The following is a 19,856-nucleotide window of genomic DNA, read 5'->3' as shown; positions in this document are numbered from 1 at the left end:
CGAATCAATAAAGACTGTCTAGGAAATGCAAACTCTTAAAAAAAAAAATATATATATATATATATATATCAGAAATATTCCCAACAGCAAACACACATTTTCAGTACAAAAGAGAGATACATGCAGTTCTTTGCATTTTTAATTGTCATCTTTAAATTTATGAATGTGGATTTTATAAAACACAAACACAGACTAAATGTAAAATGCTTACAAAAGAGTGTTGCACTCAGAAAATGGGTAATTAAGTTTTATTTTCCGTAAAACTAGTTTTCAATTTTTGTAGACTTGCTGTAAATAAAGCTCAACAGAAAGAGCTTTCTATGGAACCAAGCAAAACCGTTTTTCTCAAGAACAAAGGAATTAGTTACCACTAGCCCATTTTCAGCAGTTGCTGTACCTTAAATATGCTCTATTTGCAAGAAACTAGTCTTGTCAGACAGTACAAATTGATACTGCACAGAAAAACTCCCTGTAGGACTCTGACTTCAGAAATTAACTCTCTGAATGAGACAGGATGGCAGAGGGGACAAAACCAGCATTAATATTTATTTTCTGAGGCTCAGCCACACTGAGACTCTGAAAGCTGTCCTATTTTTGTGGTTTAATAAGTGCTGAGCACACAAATGGTTGTCTCCCAACAGAAGTCTGACAGAAGAAAAACTATTAACTATCATGATAAAGCTAAATTTTGAAACTTCTGAGATGAAATAAGCCATAGGAACTATGTTAACATGACGTTCTTAGTTCTATAAGACAATACTTTGAATGGGTGTTAAAAGAATGGTTATCATTCTACAGTATTAAGGAGTTTCTTCTCATAAAAGTGTTTTATCTCTTGGGATTTTTCCAGATATATCACATGTGTATAAATGATTTTTCTTGCTTGCTTTTTCCCTTTTTCTTTTTTCTGGTCCTCTTTCACTGTTTAAAAGGGAAGTTGGCAAACCATTTGGGATATTATCATAACAAAATGTTTTTAACAAAGTTTGATTTTTAACAGAACTGGAGGCATCTTAACACTAACCCAAAACTTTGGGAGGTTCACCAACCTCTAAAATATTTTTTTTCTCCAAATGCAGGCTGTTCAAGTGGTGCTTTTCTCCATCTGTTATCATACCGTGCTCAGAATTACATTGTCATATTTAATGTAAAAGGGATCAGTCCCCTTTCATAGTTTAAATGCAACATATTACTATGATTAGAAGGCCAGTATTTTTCTAATTTATGAACCAAACCAAAGCTCATAAACTTACATGTGTATTTAGATGAAGTTCTCTGTAAAAACTGAAAAACTCTCAGAACTGAACAAACCCAAACGCTTGATCTGAAATATGAAAAACTGTACTAAAACCCGAAGTGAGAAGAAACCACTTATATGGGAGTGTAAAATATCTGCAACCTCTATTTGAATTTTTCTCTGCGTATGTACATTTGTGTGTATGCGTGTCTGTGTGTCTTTTCCACAGAGCAAATTATAGAGTGCTTGCTATCTAAAATGTCTCCTTGTAACCTAGGGCTGAGCTACATGATCCCTAAATTTCTACGACATTAATAATTACATTGCAGTATCTTGGTGACAGAATCCATGTAATCTGATACCACAAACGCACAGGTTACAATCATGGTCTAAACATGAACGGTGTCAATCAATTTCTTCTCCCAATTTCATAGCTCCTTAGGTCTCAGCGTCCTTACCTCCCATCAGTCCCATCTCAGCGGGCATTTCAGGAAGTCCTTTACTTTGTCTCTTTCACCACTGACAGCATCTGATTCTCTTCCTAAATATATCCCTCGGATCTTTCAGTTCAACATTTTTATTAGACACAGAATTAACAGGAGAGGTAGTGGTGATGGTAGGAGAAATATGTCGTGTTGCTTATATTGGTAGAGAACCACCTAAATATTTGAGCCTTGTAGATGGAAGGTTTTGTAATATATCAGTAATTCCCTGCCACACTTATCATTCACATGTCTGGGTGTTTTGCTTACCACATCTCCACTTTTCTTAATATGCCTGAAAGCTGTGTGTGAATTGAATGACTAAGACGAACTCTAACAACTGTTTGGAAGCCGGTGGCAAAAATCAGCGGAATGGAATTGGTGCTCTGGCGCGTAATGGGATTAGGGAGTACCTGGTGAGGTGCAGTTGGTGCTCGGATTCGCTCAGCAGTTCTGTCAATTTCAGGCTCTCCTCTCTGGCCCGGGCTGCCTTCTGCTGCTCCTGTTCCAAGTGCTGCTTGCTTTCACTCACTTCTAATCTCAATTTCTCGATTTCCTTAGGTAGAGAGGAGAGGGAAAAAGCACCCATGTAAACTCTATGCACTGGAGTTCAAAATGCTCTCATTTTTAGGTTTGTCATGAGTTTTAATGTGATGAAAAATTATTAGAAAATTTAGGCTAGCTTCCATTTTATGACAAAGGGAATTAACACAGCCAAAAATGCACATTAGTGAGGTTTTTGGGATCGTCTAATTTCAGAAATGAAATGATTAAATGAGAGTGGTCAAATGGAGAATCTGCACTTTCATCCTTAAGCTTCAGTCCCTTTAAAAAACAATGTGAACTTAAAAATGTCACCACTTTAAAATAGAACATTTTTGTTTGTGAGATCCGATCAGATCCATGAAGTGATTTATATCAAATATGTGATTCTATTCTGAAAGGTATATTTATGGTTTCATTGTGATGTTTTGAAAGCCAAATTAAAGGGTAAAATAATACATCTTTTAGAAAAATGTGAGTTGTAAGAGAAGGCATGATTTGATGCTCAACATTATTTGGAAAAAAAATACTTTAGGAAAAAATAGAGCACGAGACCCTTTAAGCTTTAGAGTACATGAGATTTCTGAGCTAAAATAATATTTACACTAAAATGGCACTAAAAAAGGTAACAAAAGCACTCTAAGATTAATAAATATAAATATCTAAAATCTATGAAAATTTATGATAGTTTATTCCTTGGTCTCAGGATAAAATTATCCTTATCTTACTGAAACTCAATATTCCAAAGCAAAAATAGCTTATATAGAACACAGTCTTTAATAATTTACACACTAAAGTACAAATATTTATTGTATAACATATATAATTTTTTTTTAAAAAAAGAGATAAATAATCAGACTGTTAAAAACAGAAAAGCAAATAAAAGGGAAAGTAAAAGGTAGAAACATTTTCAAATTCAACAGAAAGCAAGAACTAATTTTAATTCACAAAAATGCAATCTCCTTTTGGAAAACAAAATCATGTCTAATAAAGAGTTTTAAACTTAGTATTCAAGTACATTTCAAATTTCCTCATGTCATTACTCAATATGCTGAACACTCTCCAAGTACATTTAATACATTAGGCAAGATAAGCTAAATTATTTGTTTTTTTGACATTTATTACACTATATTCAGTTTATCTCCATCAAAACTGTACATTATCCACAATTTAATAAAACAACTTATAACGAGTTCTCAAATATGGTTTCATTTTTAAAAACCTATGTAATAATGAGCCTATCACTTTCATTCAGAGTAGATTTTCTATATCTTTCAGATCAGAATATTAAATGAAACTGATCTGTTTTTGTAAAATATTTCAAACTGATAAAGTTATACCAATTTATTTCTAATCCCATTATTTAATATAATTAAAGATATGAAAAAATATCAAAGTCTATTAAGTTTTATTCACCTAACATTCATGAAATTTACAAAAGCAGATATGCATAGAATTGGAATTATATGTTGACTTTAAAATTTCAAAAATTCACTCATTAATTTTGTACACAGTGCTTGCTCTATGCAAGAAACCATATGACTTGAGTATTATGGTGGGCTCAGAAAGCTTTCATCTCTACACTTAGGAGTTAACATTTCAGATGGGTAAATGAGATATACACACACATACACACATAAAACTATCAAAATACAAAGCACTTAAGAAACAAGTGAGTAGTAGAGAAAATCTGTGTTTCAATAGGTCAGATTAGGGATTTATTAGCATGGGCAAGAAAGGAGGGAAAGAACGTAAGGACATGCTAACTCATAGAATAACAGGTGGGACCTCATTGTGAAAGGTCTTGACTTCCAGATTAATAAAGCTGTATTTTTTTATAGACAATGGAGAGAGATTAATGGTTAAACAGATATTCCAAATGAGAGTAGCTCAGCTTTAAAATAACTGGAGTCATGTTTATGATCAATTTAAGATGGCAGACTGGCAGAAGGGAGACCACGAAGAGAGTTGCAGTATTTCAGACGTGAGAATAGAGACACCTCAAATAAATGTAAAAGGAACATGGTGAATATATGGAAATAAAAGGAGAGATGTCAGGAGATATCAAAGAATTATGAACTAAGAGGATAGCAAAAAAAGACAGAAATAGAAAAATGTGTAAAATCCCAAACTTTCTTAAAAAGAAAAGATGCGACTATTTTTATGAGCACTATGTGACAATAATGAGACATACAACCTTCTATTGGTAATTAGATTTTGAATATAAATCAGCTGTTTTCTTTCTTGTTCTCATGTAATAAAAAGTCAGAGGCCGCACTGAAAGCCAATCAAACACAGAAATAAAAACATGGACCCTGCTTACTATGATGAGCACTGGTGTTATACGTAAGTGATGAATCACTAAATTCTACACTTGAAACCACATTAACTAGAATTTAAATAAAAACTTGAAAAACAAAACACACATGGGCCCCAGAGTCAACACAAATTAGGGTTTCAGACACAGCTCTAACACCTTCCAGCCCTGTTACCTTGGACAAGTCACTCAACTGTTAAAGATTCTTCAGCCTAACATGGGACTGGTGGCTGTAGCAAGCTCCCAAAGCTATCAGGAAGATTAAATGAGGTGCTGAGGGATCCCTGGGTGGCGCAGCGGTTTAGCGCCTGCCTTTGGCCCAGGGCGCGATCCTGGAGACCCGGGATCGAATCCCACATCGGGCTCCCGCTGTATGGAGCCTGCTTCTCCCTCTGCCTATGTCTCTGCCTCTCTCTCTCTCTCTGTGTGACTATCATAAATAAATGAAAAAAAAAAATTAAATGAGGTGCTGAGTACTTAGCAGAGTGTCCAGCACATAGTAAGAGCTGAATAAAACACAGCTAGTGTTATTATTGCTGATTATTTTCTCTACTGATCTTTCAAGAACAGCAGAGCAGTAAGTAGAAAAACTGACTGCAGGAGGATATATGGCTACACTGAGGACTAAACAGTTCTTGATTTAGTTCAATAAAATTTCCCCCAGAATTTTGATGAAAACTGAATAAAACTTTATTATAGTTTCAAAATGCAAAAAGCATTTTTCTTAGGAAGATGGAAAATTACTGCCTGCTTCTGATTATCTGGGCCAGAAAAAGAGCTTATTGGTGCAGATCATCAAAATCAACAAATAGTCTAACCAGCTGGACCAGGGCTCAACACTTACTCCCTGAGTCAGGAAAATCTGCCATGGCACCAACTCCAACAGTTAGAAGAGGAATCTATTGCCAGAAATGCCATGCTCCCACTGGCAGGATAACCCTTTGCCTCACCCAACTAGGTCAGCACTACTCCCTTGGCTGTATATACTGGTTCTGGGATGAAAGACCAACAACACTCAGAGGCCAGTTGTACATTAATCCCAAAGTACTCCATTAACCTGCAGTGTCTACAATGCAGTTTGATGTGGCCATCTTTTGGCTAACTAGGCAAAGACAAGTCCAGATAGCTTTACACTTTACCAAAAGATATACTTCAAGTCATGAATGTAACCACCAGAACAACTCAAAGTAGAAACTTGTTAAAAGTGGCTTTCTTAGGAGAAGCGCACCAACCACAGGACAGGGAAAAAGAGAGACTTTTTACTATTTATTTACAGTCTTCTATACCATAGTTAAGTTTTTTTTTCTTAAACATGGACATACATAACTTTATTATTTATGACATTTTCGTATCAGGGTAATTTCCTGATTTAAGTCAAATAGTACTCAACTGCTCATAACAAAAAAGGGCAGTGCCCATACTCTACACCCTGCACCCATCTCTAAGCCTGATCCTCAATGGCCCACCCTATGCACTCTTCTGATACTTATCTTCATATTTTATTTTATTTATTTTTTAAAATATTCTATTTATTTATTTATTCATGAGACACACAGAAAGAGAGAGAGAGAGACAAAGACCTAGATGAAGGGAGAAGCAGGCTCCATGCAAGGAGCCCGATGCGGGACTTGATTCCAGATCCCAGGATCACACCCTGAGCCAAAGGCAGACACTTAACCACTGAGCCACCCAGGTGTCCCATTTATCTTCATATTTTATAGGATATACTTATAATGCTATTTCTTGATTTTGCAATATTAGACATTATCATTGATGTCCTACAGTAAAGAAGTAACAATTTAAGTCACTCAACAGACCTATCTCATCCTCCCATCTAACAATTCTGGTTAAATCATTAGTCAGTAGTTCATTTACATTATAATGATTATAGAAATATTATTCACTCCTGAGACAAGTCTTATTTTAATTTTTTATACAAGATTTTATTATTTCTGGAATTAATTGCCTACTTTTTAATAGCTTATGTTTTAGGTTACTGACATTTTTTTCCCCAATGTTCAAACAGATCTGTCAACTACCCATCAGTAATATATTTTTTTCCAATAATAAAACACATCAGACAAATTCCCAGTTCCTTTAAAATTTTCCTCCTAGATATATCCTTCTTGGTGCCTATGTCTGTCCTCACTGATCTCTGTCTTGGGTCAACCCTTAGACATGATCCTATTAGAGTTTCCTGCTTTCTGGCTGGTTAAGTCATCCTGTTTTTCAGTTTACTTCCTGTTTTAGTTAAAGTATGTTTTCGAGATAACTTTCATAAGAAAGAATATATGAATAATACATTTTAAAAGTATTTGTATGCCTGAAAATACCATTTTTCTATGTATACACTTGACAGTTTGACTAGGCATAAAAATCTATGTTGAAATTAATTTTTACTCAGGATTTTTAAGGGGCTACTCCATTGTCTAAAAGATTGCAATATTACAATCGAAAAGTCCTATGTCATTCTGATTCCTAATACTTGGTCTGTGATTTGCTTGTCTCTGAAAGTTTTTATAATAATTTCTTTTCTCCTGCCATTTTGAAATTTTGCACTATTGGATCTTGGAATGAACCTTTTTTCATGCTTTGTGCTGGCTTTTCAGTAGGTGTTTTTCAATCTAGAGGTTTGTTCTCTTCAGTTTGGGGAATTTCTCTTCTATTATTATTTTAAAATATTTTGATGTATACATTTTAATATTTCCTCCTCTTGAAACTCCTGGACATGGATTTTGTCTCCATTGCATTTATCAACTAATTTTCTTCCATTGTCTCATTATCTTTTTATTCTAACTTCTGGAAGATTCTCTTGACTTCATCTTCCAAAGTTTCTACTGAATTTGGGAAAAGATTTCTACCACATTTTTCATTTCCATGAGATATTTCTTGCTTTCACTGTTTTCACATAGCATGCTATTTTTATCTTATGGATACAATATCTTACCTATTAGAACATTATAGTATTTTAAGTGTTCTCTTCTACTCATTATATATTGCCTCAATTTCCTTTTTTTCTGCTTGTTTATTTTTAGACAATCCCTTGTGCTAGAGGCTTTCTTCAAATAATGTTATTTCAAATCCAGAATGAAGCTGTAAACAACAAAAAAAATGTTTTTGCATAATGTAATAGTTTACATTATTGTTCAGAAAATTTTTACTTTTATCCCCCTTCCACTGGAAATGGAATACACTATCTCTTCCTAATGACTTTGGACTTAGCCATGTGATTGCACTTTGCCAATGGGATATTTGCGGCTATAAGGTAAGCAGAAGTCATACATATGTTTATGTGTTTTGGCTTTGCTCTTGTATTGTGGTGATTCTCCATTAGAAAAGCATGCCCTGGACAGCTACTACCCCTTTTGCCTGGACTGAAGAATAAATACGTGTGGAGTAGAACCAAACCCAAGCCACAGCCCAGACAACCTACAACCCATAACCTGAAGCAGAGCCACCTAGTCAAATGAAGCCTAGATTAGCCAAATCTCAGTTGACCTTAAGATTCATAAAATGAGCATAAATGATTGCTATCATAAGCCATGAGTTTTTTCAGTAGAAAATGATTGACAAACCACTCTAAAGGAATATGGAGTATGAAAACTGTCTATTCCCTTAGGATTTTATTTGATCTTTAAAACAACTGCATGAAGCACATAGGGTAGTTGTCCCTGTTTATACAAAAAGAAGTTGAGGATCAAAGACATTGAATGATTGTCCAAAGAAGTAAATCTCAGCCTTAACCCAGATCATCTGACATTACTGCCTCCACACCATACTATTAGTTAAATAATGACTTTCAATCTTATTTGTTTTCTTTTCTTTTTAAACAAGACCATGGTAAGAAACCCATTTTACATCACAATTCAGAAACATGCACATTTCACATACACACTTCTAAAATTTTTTTAAAAGATTTTATTTATTTATTCATGAGAGACACGGAGAGAGAGAGGCAGAGACATAGGCAGAGGGAGAAGCAGGCTCCCTGCGGGGAGCCCGATGTGGGACTTGATCCTAGGACCTTGGGATCACGATCTGAGCCAAGGGCAGATGCTCAACCACTGAGCTTCCCAGGTGCCCCTCACACACACACATTTGAATATAACTAGCACTTAATAAGACAGTATTAATCCTTACTTTGTGTGAAGTGCTCAGATATGTCCTAGTCCTTCTTGTTCTATATGCTTCTTTAAAAAAACTTTTGGATGCAAACTATAATATTGTTTTCTCAACCTTGCAATTTGAAAAGCATTGTGTATTTCTGATAAATAAAAAATACTTTTTAAACATAAATTAAGTAGAATCAAATAAAGAGTTTTACTAAGAGAAGCTCTATGATACATTTCTCCTGATTTCCTCTTTCAGAAAAAATATCTGGAAAAATGAACATAAAACCCATCTGAAAAATTACATGTCATCTTAATCCTAAAAGAAACTTTACGTGGAAAGAAAGTAGCATACATGAATTATTTTAATCCAATGGTTGTGATTTATCCCTGCTACTAAACATTATGTGACTTAAAAATCATTTAATAATTTTTAATATAGGATAACTTCATTGTATATGTGAGGAAGAGAATAGGGAGAAAAGGGGGAAAAAAAACAGAACAGTAAGAAGATCAGAACCCAAAATTCTTGCAGAGTGAGAAGAACTTGTGGTTTTGAAGATGACAAGACTTGACAATGTGAACTTATCACTCAGAAACCAATGGATGAATTCAAAGAATATATATAGAAAATAAAATTGTATATGATACTAACAAATGAAACACATCAATACATAACTTGGGAGAGGAATAATAGTTTCTGTCAAGTTCTGTATGGGTAAAAACAATGTACTTACTGGAAATTTAGTATGTGCTGGTTGACATTTCTGTTAACTTACAAATGTTAAGGATGATTTTACCAAATCACTAATAAGGTTTTGTCTGGAGCAACCCGAGCTACCTGTGGCTATTTATTTATTTATTTATTTATTTATTTATTATTTTGGCTATTTAAATTTAAATCAGTTAGGGGCAGCCCGGGTGGCTCAGCGGTTTAGCGCCACCTTCACCCCAGGGCCTGATCCTGGAGACCCTGGATTGAGTCCCACTTCAGGCTCCCTGCATGGAGACTGCTTCTCCCTCTGTCTGTGTCTCTGCGACTCTCTCTCTCTGTCTCTCATGAACAAATAAATAAAATCTTTAAAAAAATTTTAAGTCAGTTAAAATAAAAAGTTTAGTTCCTCATTTGCATTAATCGCATGTTAAGTGCTCAATATGGATTATATCTGCCATACTGGACAGTGCAGGTATAAAATATTTTCATCACCACACAAAATTCTATTGGATAACACTGCTCTACAATATAAATATAGCAATATGTATTTCTAAGACTTACTCTCCAAACTAGACTCTTAGAAAACCAGCCTATATGAATAAAAGGATATTAAAGGAGGTTAAAAAGTCATTTAGAAATGGACAAAACTGGTTATCCTTCTTAGTGTAGTAGATATGGAAGGCTGTTGCTACCATTCTAGAAGTTCTGTTCGTGGTTATCATTGTTGAGGGCACACAACTTTGATTTAATATGTTTTTATTGTAGGCCTAATAGTATTAGTGATCAGCAATCATCATTTTTGAGGGCTTACCCCGTTTAAGGCATTGTCTTTGTATTGCTACAGGTAGCACTCTGTATTTTTAATCTCATTTTGTGTTTGTGACAACCTTATCAAAATCAGCATCCTATTCCTGTTTTACAGATGGGAGAGCTGAAGCTCTCAGATGTTTAGCAACTTATACAAGATTCTATAGTTGCAGAGCTGGGATTCAAAAGTGGGTTAGTCTTGGGATGCCTGGGTGGCTCAGCGGTTTGGTGCCTGCCTTTGGCCCAGGGCATGATCCTGGAGTCCCAGGGTTGAGTCCCACATCGGGTTCCCTACGTGGAGCCTCCTTTTCCCTCTGCCTGTCTGCCTGTCTGTCTGTCTGTCTCTCTCTCTCTCTGCGTCTTATGAATAAATGAGATCTTAAAAAAAAAAAATCCAAAAGTGGGTTAGTCTGATTTCAAGTTCTCCAGTCTTTCTACTAAACCACATAGGTCTCCCTAAACAAACCCTATAGGTGTTAAGAGAAGACAAAGAGGAAATGATGTAATATGCTTTCTAAAACCTCTTGACCTACAATTCAGAATGGAAAACAGATATTGGAAGAAGTGTAACTCAGATGACCTTGATCAAACACCACACCAGCAAGTATGACAACTGGGATTTGCAAAGCCCCAGCCAAAATTCACTTTGAAGAAGCATTTCTCTTTGAGAATTTAGTGGTGCTGATCTCAAGAAGTGGAGTGAGGTGTGTTTAGCCTCAGGTCACAGTTTCCATTGCTTACAACACAGTGACTCCACACTAGCATAAGAACCAATGTGGCATTGACCTTTTAGCCTTCCCAATACAGTATGTAACTTTTTCATGAAACTTTTCAGTTTTCTAATTGTTTCTCATGTGACTACTAAATCCATCCTTATTGTAAGCAAATGTTCCTTTTATTTTTTTTAAAGGTTTTATTTATTCATTCATGAGAGACACAGAAACAGAAAAAAGAGAGAGAGAGAGAGAGAGAGAGAGAGGCAGAGACACATGCAGAGGGAGAAGCAGGCTTCACACAGGGAGCCCAACGCGGGAATCGATCCTGGGACTCCAGGATCACACCCTGGGCCCAAGGCAGGCGCCAAACCACTGGGTTTGGGATCCCCCCTAAGCAAATGTTCTTTAAAAAATTTTAACAAAAGGGTTTTGTTTGTTTGTTTGTTTGTTTTTGCCTTTTCTTAACATTAAGGGAAGTGGTATGAACTAATCACTTATATTCAGAGGCACTTCCCTGGAGCTAAAGTAACTCTCAGCCAAAACAAGTGTTTAAAACAGATGAGAAGGGACCATGGCAGAAAAGAAGTATCTTTCTAAAAGTACATAACCAAAGAAAAGAAAAATTTAAGACATCTAAAATAAAACAGGTTCTGTTACACTGTGACAATACAGCAGACATTTTGGTGAAGCCAAGCTTATACCACTGTTCTGTGATGCCAGGAGATTCAAAGGCAAAAAGAAGAATCCTTTTAGCTCTGGAGTCAGTTTACCAAAAAGAGCCCAGGTGATAGCTCTACTCTTTTGGACTGCTTTAATAAATGCTTTATTCTTGTGAGAAGTAGAGAAATGGCTTGCTTTGTATTCTCATGAGTGAAAATTTCTACCTATCACAGATAAAAAAATATTAAGTCATTCATAGAGTCTAATATATTTCTTGAAAATATGGAGGTGCCTTATTTTGTGCCCTGAATTCTCTCATGCTCTTTCTATGTTCTAAAAAGGCAAATTAGGGATGCCTGAGTGGCTCAGAGGTTGAGCATCTGCCTTTCACTCAGGGCATGATCCTGGGATCCAGGATTGAATCCCACATCAGGCTGCCTGCATGGAGCCTGCTTCTCCCTCTGCCTATGTCTCTGCCTCTCTCTGTGTGCCTCTTGTGAATAAATAAATAAAATCTTAAAAAAAATTATAAAAACGTAAATTATTGGGGTGCCTGTGTAGCTCAGTTAGCTAAGCATCCAACTCATGATGTCAGTTCTAATCATGATCTTAGGGTTGTGAGATCAAACCCTGTGTTGGGCTCCACGCTCATGTGAAGCCTGCTTGAGACTCTCTCTTTCCCTCTGCCTCTGCCTCTGCCCCTGCTCTCTCTCTCTCTCAAACTAAATAGCTAAGTAAGATATTTAAAAAAATAAATAAATAAAAGGGTAAAATATTAACATTGTTCAAATACTCATATGCTCACCCATTCACATTGTAAACACCATGGAGAGAGAGAGAGATCTTGACCTTTTATGTCTACTTATGTTAGCAGTATAATATTGTTGGGAATATAAAGCAGCATTAAGATGGCCCTGGGTGAGGTAAAATTTGAAATAAGAGGCAATGTTGGAAAGCCATAAAAAAAAGAGGTAACAATCTTTTCTAATGATCCATTGCAAAAGAGTTGTTAAGGTACAAGAACATGGCTAAGAATGGCTGGGTGAGTTAGCTACAAATCACAAATTACAAGGGATAATGAAGACCCCACACTGAGTAAAAAGAGTTAAGGAACACAATGCTAAAATCAATGTTAGATTCTTAAATTAATGAAATAGTCAAATACATAAATCTGCTAATTGTTGACCATACCAGTTACTGATAGATGTACCAATGATGTGAAGTTTGAAAATTATCTGAGAATAAATTTGGTTCAACACCAGGAAAGTATTGAGAGCTGCACTAAAAAATGACAGCTATCAATCATGATGTTAAGAAAGAATCTACCACCTTGAGAGACACACCTGCTTCCTGTGGGAAACCGAATCCTTCATTTTCTACCTTGAAGGTCCCCTGTTCTTTTCTGTAAGTTGATGCCAAGGGCTCCCAGTGTGTAGGATCTCACATCACCCTGCTGTGTGGTACATTTCATCCTGTCTTCATTCATCATGATCACAGAATTAGATGGTTTACAGTTAATGTTAACAGCAACAGGAATACATAGTAGAGCCACAATGCAAAACACCAAGAGAGACATGGAAGAAATGTACATAACTCTGTCTACCATTTAACTCAGTGAGTGAACATCTTGGAATGAATATGAAGATTGAGACATGAATATACTGAGCCTTTGGTCAATCATAGCACATGTATACCTCTTACATTATAAGCATCCCACCACACTAAATGCAATTTCATCTAAGAGACAGATGTATTTTTCATACAAATGGGCCCCCAAACATAAGCCAATTTGTTTTTATCTGATCCCTGTCTGAATAAATGGCAATCTGTCCCAACAATGGAAATAAAATAACATGAATTAGAATTTCTGAGAAAGGGTATGAATGTCTCCAATGTGGGAGGACTATAATACTTTAAACGCATATAAAATTAATGCATACAAATCCCTGTAGACTATGCTCATTATGAACAATATATGAGATTTTCAAAAGTAATTATGACCATATAGAATATTTCCCTTTCAAACTGAATTTAGACATAACCTTTTCCTGATATGTCACTTCACTCTAATGAAATAAACTGAGTTTATTTTAGTAATAGAATTATTTCAATAGCTTCACAAATAATTTTATTCCTATATTTATAAACATTCTAGAAGTTGAAGGGGTCATTTATATATTACTGTATTTAATTGGAGGAATTAATTGCTTTTGCTATTGTGAAGTCTTCGGGATTTGTCCCTACAAATAATCAAGGGTCTGCTCTAACTTCAAACATTTGAAAATGGCTTCTTAACACTGCCCCCTGTGGCTCCCTTGTCCCCTCAACTGTGAGTTGACTAAATGACAGGGGAACTACTAGGTTTAAATATCTCTAGAAGTAAAAACCTCCTAGGAATGTTTGATCTCTTACAAATCAACCTAATTGAATTATCATCCAAGAGAATATTTCTGTTTTGTTCATAGCTGTATCACGAGAGCTATGTTAGTGGAGTAATTTTAATAAACTTAAAACACTTCAGATCTTTGGCAATCCCCTGCTTTACATAGCTGGTCATGCCATGGCATCTATTCTACTGCACGTACCATAAAATGCTATATTGGGACATTGAAATGTGACAGGTCTTGTAATATTGTTTGTGGAGAGAATGTAACTAAAAAGACCGGTGCAGGTCTATGTTCCTGTGTACATAATATGAAAATCCTTTAGTATCTTGTAACCATCCCATGTTATAAATTTATTTTTTTTAAGACTTTATTTGTTTGAGAGAAAGAGAAAGCATGAGCAGGAGGAGGGGCAGAGGGAGAGGGAGAAGGAGACGCCTTGCTGAGTAGGGAGCCTGATGTGGCACTGGTTCCCAGGACCCCAGGATTATGACGTGAGCCGAAGGCAGACACTTAACCAACTGAGCCACCCAGGCGTATCCTCCCCGCCATGTTATAGCTTTTTTTTTTTTTTTTAAAAGGAAGGCTTTAAATAGGTAACAGTTTGGCTTCTTATTTTCTAGAAGGAAATTTATGTTGGCAATGTGCTTAACATTCCAATTTAATAAAAGGAGGATCCATTTTACATTTAAAATGTGAATATATAAAATTAACTTATGGGAAAGTAAATTGGTGCAACCACTATGGAAAACAGTAATGGAAAGTCCTCAAAAAATTATAAGTAGAACTAACAGATGATCCAGCCATTCCACTTCTGGGAATTTATCTGAAGGAAACAAAATCAAAAAATCAAAATCACCATCTCAAAAAGATATCTGCATTTCCCATGTTCAATTCAGCTTTATTCAGAGTGGTTAAGATAGGGGCACAAACTATGAGTCCATGGATGAATGAATAGATCAAGAAAAGGTGATTTTAGATATTTAGCCATAAAAAAAGATGGAAATCCGTGACAAAATGGATAGACTTTGAGGGCATTATGCTAAGTAAAACAAGTCAGACAAAGAGACAAATACCATTTGTGGTATTTGTATGTGGAACAAATATGTGGAACTTTATATGTGGAACCTAAAAAAAAAAATCCAAACTGAACTCATAGAACTGAGGAGTGGGCCAAACTGTTGAAAGGGGTCAAAAGGTACAAACTTTCAGTTATAAGATATCTGGGGATTCAGTACACTATGATGACTAAAGTTAACATTACTGTACTGTATATTTGAAGGTTACTAAGAGAATATATCTCAGGAGTGCTCCTTACAGGAAAAAAAATGTGTAGCTATGTGAAGTGATGGATGTTAACTAAATTTATTGTGGTCATCATTTCACAATATATACATATATCAAATCATCATATTGTACACCTAAAACTAATATTTAATTAAGTTAATTTATTTATTTGAGAGAGAGGAGAGCAAGCATGCAAGAGTAGGAGGGAGGGGCAGACCGAGAGAGAGAGAGAGAGAGAGAGAGAGAGAGAGAGAGAGAGAGAAGCCAACACCTCACTGAGCAGGGAGCCCGACGTGGGACTTGATCCCAGGACCCTGGGATTATGACCTGAGCTGAAGACAGACACTTAACCAACTGATCCATCCAGGCACCCCAAAAACTAACATAGTATTAAATGCTAATTGTATCTTAATAAAATGGGGAACTTATATGTATTACATGAATGTATTATTTAATAATTTACATATATTTAAATACATACACATTTAAATATGTACATGTTATACATTATAATCTATTATATGTGTATGTATGTTTTAAGTATATGTAATATATTCAAATTAACTTCAAATGCTAATTTAATAAAATAACAAGGGATATTAGTAAAAAAAAAAATGGCCAAGAAGAAACTGTGCCTCCTTCCATTCTTCCCTGAAATGGGGTCATGTGGACCAAGAGGCAGGAGGGTGGCAAGTGAAGACAACTCCGGTTTCTGGGATGTGAGTCACCAACACAAAGGACTCTTGGACCCGTAGTTCCTAATAAATAATGCAATTCTCTTTTATAGTGACTTCCTATGTGATTCATATTAAAAATGTTAGACTAACTGTAAGCCAATTCTTTAAGGAACTTTAAAAGTATTTTACTTGCTACAGTAAGTACACCCAAAAGAAAAATAAACCTGGAATTGTTTCTCTCAAAATAAGCTATAATAAAAACAGGAAGATCCTTTTTCTGATGGGACATCCTTATATTAAAAGGTAGGTCTCTTTTAAGGGCAAAAAATTATTTCATATGTTTTTTTCTCTTATGAAAGAGGCACTACTCAACTAGTACAAATGCTGAGAGATAAAAGAATTACTCAAGAAAAGTATCTATAAATGGCTACTCTCAAATGTTCATTATAATTGTTGACTTTTGTCACCATTTGAAAATTATTTTATCACCAACTGAGAAAATCACCCACAGCAAAAATAAAATAATTCCAATTTAGGAAAACAAACTGTTAATTCTTGTAAATAATTTCTTCCCAAGTCCTCAATTCAACAGAAGTATTTTTGAGTGCCTACTATGTGCTGGACATTGTATAGTATATATATACTTTTTTAAATGTATATAATCCAGATGACCAGATAATTACATACATGTATACATCTCCAATCTGTCCACTCTTCATCTCACTCTTTCTTGTCCTTTATAACTATTAAAATGTAAACTAATTTCCTATATTTTGATTAAAAAAGAAAAACAAAATGATACATCTAATTTTTCATATTACCTCCTCAAATTTACAAGCATCTGGGCTACAGTAAATAACAGAAATTATTGCAACATTCTTATTCAGTTCTTGTAAAAATTTATAGCAGAAAATATCTTGTAAGTATTAATATTAAGGCTCCAGGATTCATGTTAAATGAAGTCTAACCACAATTTTCACGTTACATTTCTATATTTTGGGCCATCTTATTCTGTGTATCTTTGAATACTAAAGCTATTAATATTTTATGATAAAATAATTGAAAATATACTGAAATATAAGATTAAAATAACTTTGGTCATATTGCCCACTACTAATTACAGTGTTGTTGCTACTGCAGTATTCCCCACTGGTAGAAACGGAACCAAACACAAATAAAAAACAAGATTAAATATAAAAACATGCTAAAACAATTTTAAAAAACGAGAATGAAAGGCATTGTCAAGTAAGATAAAGATATTTTCACCATCTATAAAGATAAATAAATTGAAAGAACTGAAACTACTGCTATTCTAAAAGTTTTATCTGATTTTGCTACAGGAAAAATTATATGTAAATTTAAATGTGTGAAATTTTTATAGTTTAGAAAACATCTTTTTATTATTAAATATATTTATAATACCTTCAGGTTCTCATGATAAGATTAAAAATACTTAAAAGACATCAAGGATATAATTTCTCATCCTAAATTAAATAGTTAATTTCTGAAATTTTTTTCAAAATTGACAACTACCTTACATGAATTACAGCATAAAGGTTTCTATTCTACTGGCTTCTATTGACATAAAGCAATACAGAATTCCAATGGTTTTCTAGATTTTCTATTTCTGCTTCAAATGTAATGCTTTTTAAATACTGTAATTACAGGAATACCAATATTCAAGTATACCTTTCAAAACCAAAAATTTTTTTGAGTAGACATAAAAGTACAATTACTAAATGACAATTTCCAAAGAAAATGAGTTAGTAAGTCTGCTGCTATTCCAACAGTAAGCATGGTTTCTCAGTTATGGTTCAGCTATTAAAAATTGTGTGAAAATAAACTGCCCATTTATTCTTAGTAAAAAAAAGCAGGCAGTTGTGGCAAAACTATTTTATCTCTTAGATAATGCACGCATTTTTTATTATTTTTCAACTAGAACAAATTATAACTATTATATTCAATGTTACTTTTTTAGGAGTTGTCAGAAAAGTATCAGTTAAATATTCTGATTCCTAAAAGGAAAACACAAGAAAGCTTTAGGACTATTTTGCACCTAACTTTCAAGACCTTGATGTGCATTCTTTAATTTGTCAAATAAAATTCCTCTTCCTTAAGTATTGTGCTAATTGATTATATTTTATCTAAAATGTGCTCCTACCAAAAGGGCCCTAAAACATTTGGGAGGATCCTAAAGCATTTGGGTGTTAACTTCCCTGTTTACATCAAGACTTTAATAAAAATACAGGCCTTAAAAAAAAAAAAAAGGTACAGTGAGAGGTAGAAGATATTCAATTATCATCTTTGTCTACTTGTCCCTTTACAAATGCGAAAATTGGGGTCCAGTGGGATCAAATCAAACAATCGATTGAAGTTCTCTCAGCTGGACTAGAACCCAGGTTTTGGACTCTTCACCGAACTCCATTTCCACTCAAATGTGGAATCATGCTAAACCACAATGCTAACTCAGTTAACAAGCATCAACAAGCTTCTATTGGCAATAATTAATTTTTTTTAATGCAATAAAGAAGACACATCTTCTGTTTCTTTTCTGACAACTGTTATTCAACAAGAAGTTTTTCTCTGTGCTCTGTGTATTCTCTTATTAGTTAAATTCTGTCAATCTCTGACAACCAGAACAAATTTAAGACTCAGATCCCCTTTTTAAAACTAGGTTTATAAGACCATATATATCATTTCTTAATTTAAAAAATGTATTTTATAGGATTTTATTTTTTATCAATTTTACTGTTTAGTATAGGTGCTGGAGCCAAATAACATATTTCTTTTCTCTCAAACCAAGAAAAGCTCAAACATTTAGACCTATTTAAAATCTCCCAGCCTTTCCACTTGAAACAGAATGATTTTATAAGAAATCATATTTTAATTGTTCACAAAATCAGTTTGAAAAGACTGAGAAAAAGGAAACCCTCCCCTAAGGTGTCTAGACCACTTAACGGTACGGACGATGGAATTTAGCCCCCCTTCTGTCCCATATAAGTATACTGGACCTCCAAGAGGTCACCCTCTTTTACCACCTCCCCACTTTCTGTTACTCCTTGGTGAACCCGATGACAGAGAACATCCACAGCAATGCTCTGGCTATAAAACTCTAAAGAGAGTAAGAGAGGTAGAGTTTTACTACACCTAGAACATCCAAACCTCTTCCCTGAACACTTATGCTTGGATTCAAAATACTCTGACCACTGAAACCGCATGTCTGTCTTCAACTCACCTCTTAGCTGCTACTCTGCTCGTGACACAAAATGGATTCTCTTCCACTGGAAAATTGGACAATGTAACCTTATCTTGTTGGACGGTTTTCACTGAAATTAATGAGACGGTCTTATGTGAAGAGGAAACAGCAAATTTTAACAACAAAACTGGGTTTATTTTTAGAGACATAACTGATTGAAAAAAAAATCCTTCTGTACTGAGACATGGTGTACGTGATCTCACCTTATGGGGAGTTTTTAGAAAATTCACTTTAGCTGTGAGTTATAGAAATATTTCTGTAAAATCTATTTGGGGAACTTAAGAATTTATTGTACTTTGCTTTAACTCAAAAATAACCTATATTTTCTGACTAATTTGGCAAGAAGCTTCTAATGTAAAGTAGATGTTTTAGTTAATAAATATTTTGAGTATGACTCTTTTACATTAGCAGCATCCACATACAAAGAAGTAAATTTATCTATTCAATTTATTGACCATGTATTCAATCATGACGGCTGTGTGTATATATATATATATATATATATATATATATATACAGCTTTTCATAGTTTAGAAGACACTTTCATATAAAGTACTAAACTTATATGCTATGACAATTAGAAAAATAACAGAACTCTTGCCTTCATTCACTTTCAAAAAGAAAAATGAAGGAGGCAAAGAACAGAGAAATATTGGGTAATGATTA

General features: G+C 34.5%; 1 protein-coding gene and 1 long non-coding RNA gene across 18 annotated transcripts in view; one reads left to right on the top strand and one right to left on the bottom strand.

Moving 5' to 3' along the window:
- The window catches only part of SDCCAG8 (SHH signaling and ciliogenesis regulator SDCCAG8), a 242,196-nt gene that overhangs the window by 116,313 nt on the left and 106,027 nt on the right, over positions 1–19,856 (bottom strand). For all 16 annotated transcript variants that reach the window (XR_007411968.1, XR_007411969.1, XR_007411972.1 and 13 more), the window contains one exon: positions 2,133–2,275. Coding sequence is in view for 11 of the 16 variants with exons in the window: in XM_049112394.1 (XP_048968351.1) it covers positions 2,133–2,275 (143 nt within the window). In the remaining 5 variants the exon portion in view is untranslated. The remainder of the gene's footprint in view (positions 1–2,132; positions 2,276–19,856) is intronic.
- Positions 1–19,856, top strand: part of LOC112648743 (uncharacterized) — a 44,611-nt gene that overhangs the window by 8,082 nt on the left and 16,673 nt on the right. The gene's annotated exons all lie outside the window — the stretch shown is intronic.

This window comes from Canis lupus, chromosome 7, assembly GCF_003254725.2.
Source record: "Canis lupus dingo isolate Sandy chromosome 7, ASM325472v2, whole genome shotgun sequence".
NCBI classification, from domain to species: Eukaryota; Metazoa; Chordata; class Mammalia; order Carnivora; family Canidae; genus Canis; species Canis lupus.
Note: the sequence above shows the minus strand (reverse complement) of the source record. Positions and strands in the feature narration are given on the sequence as shown.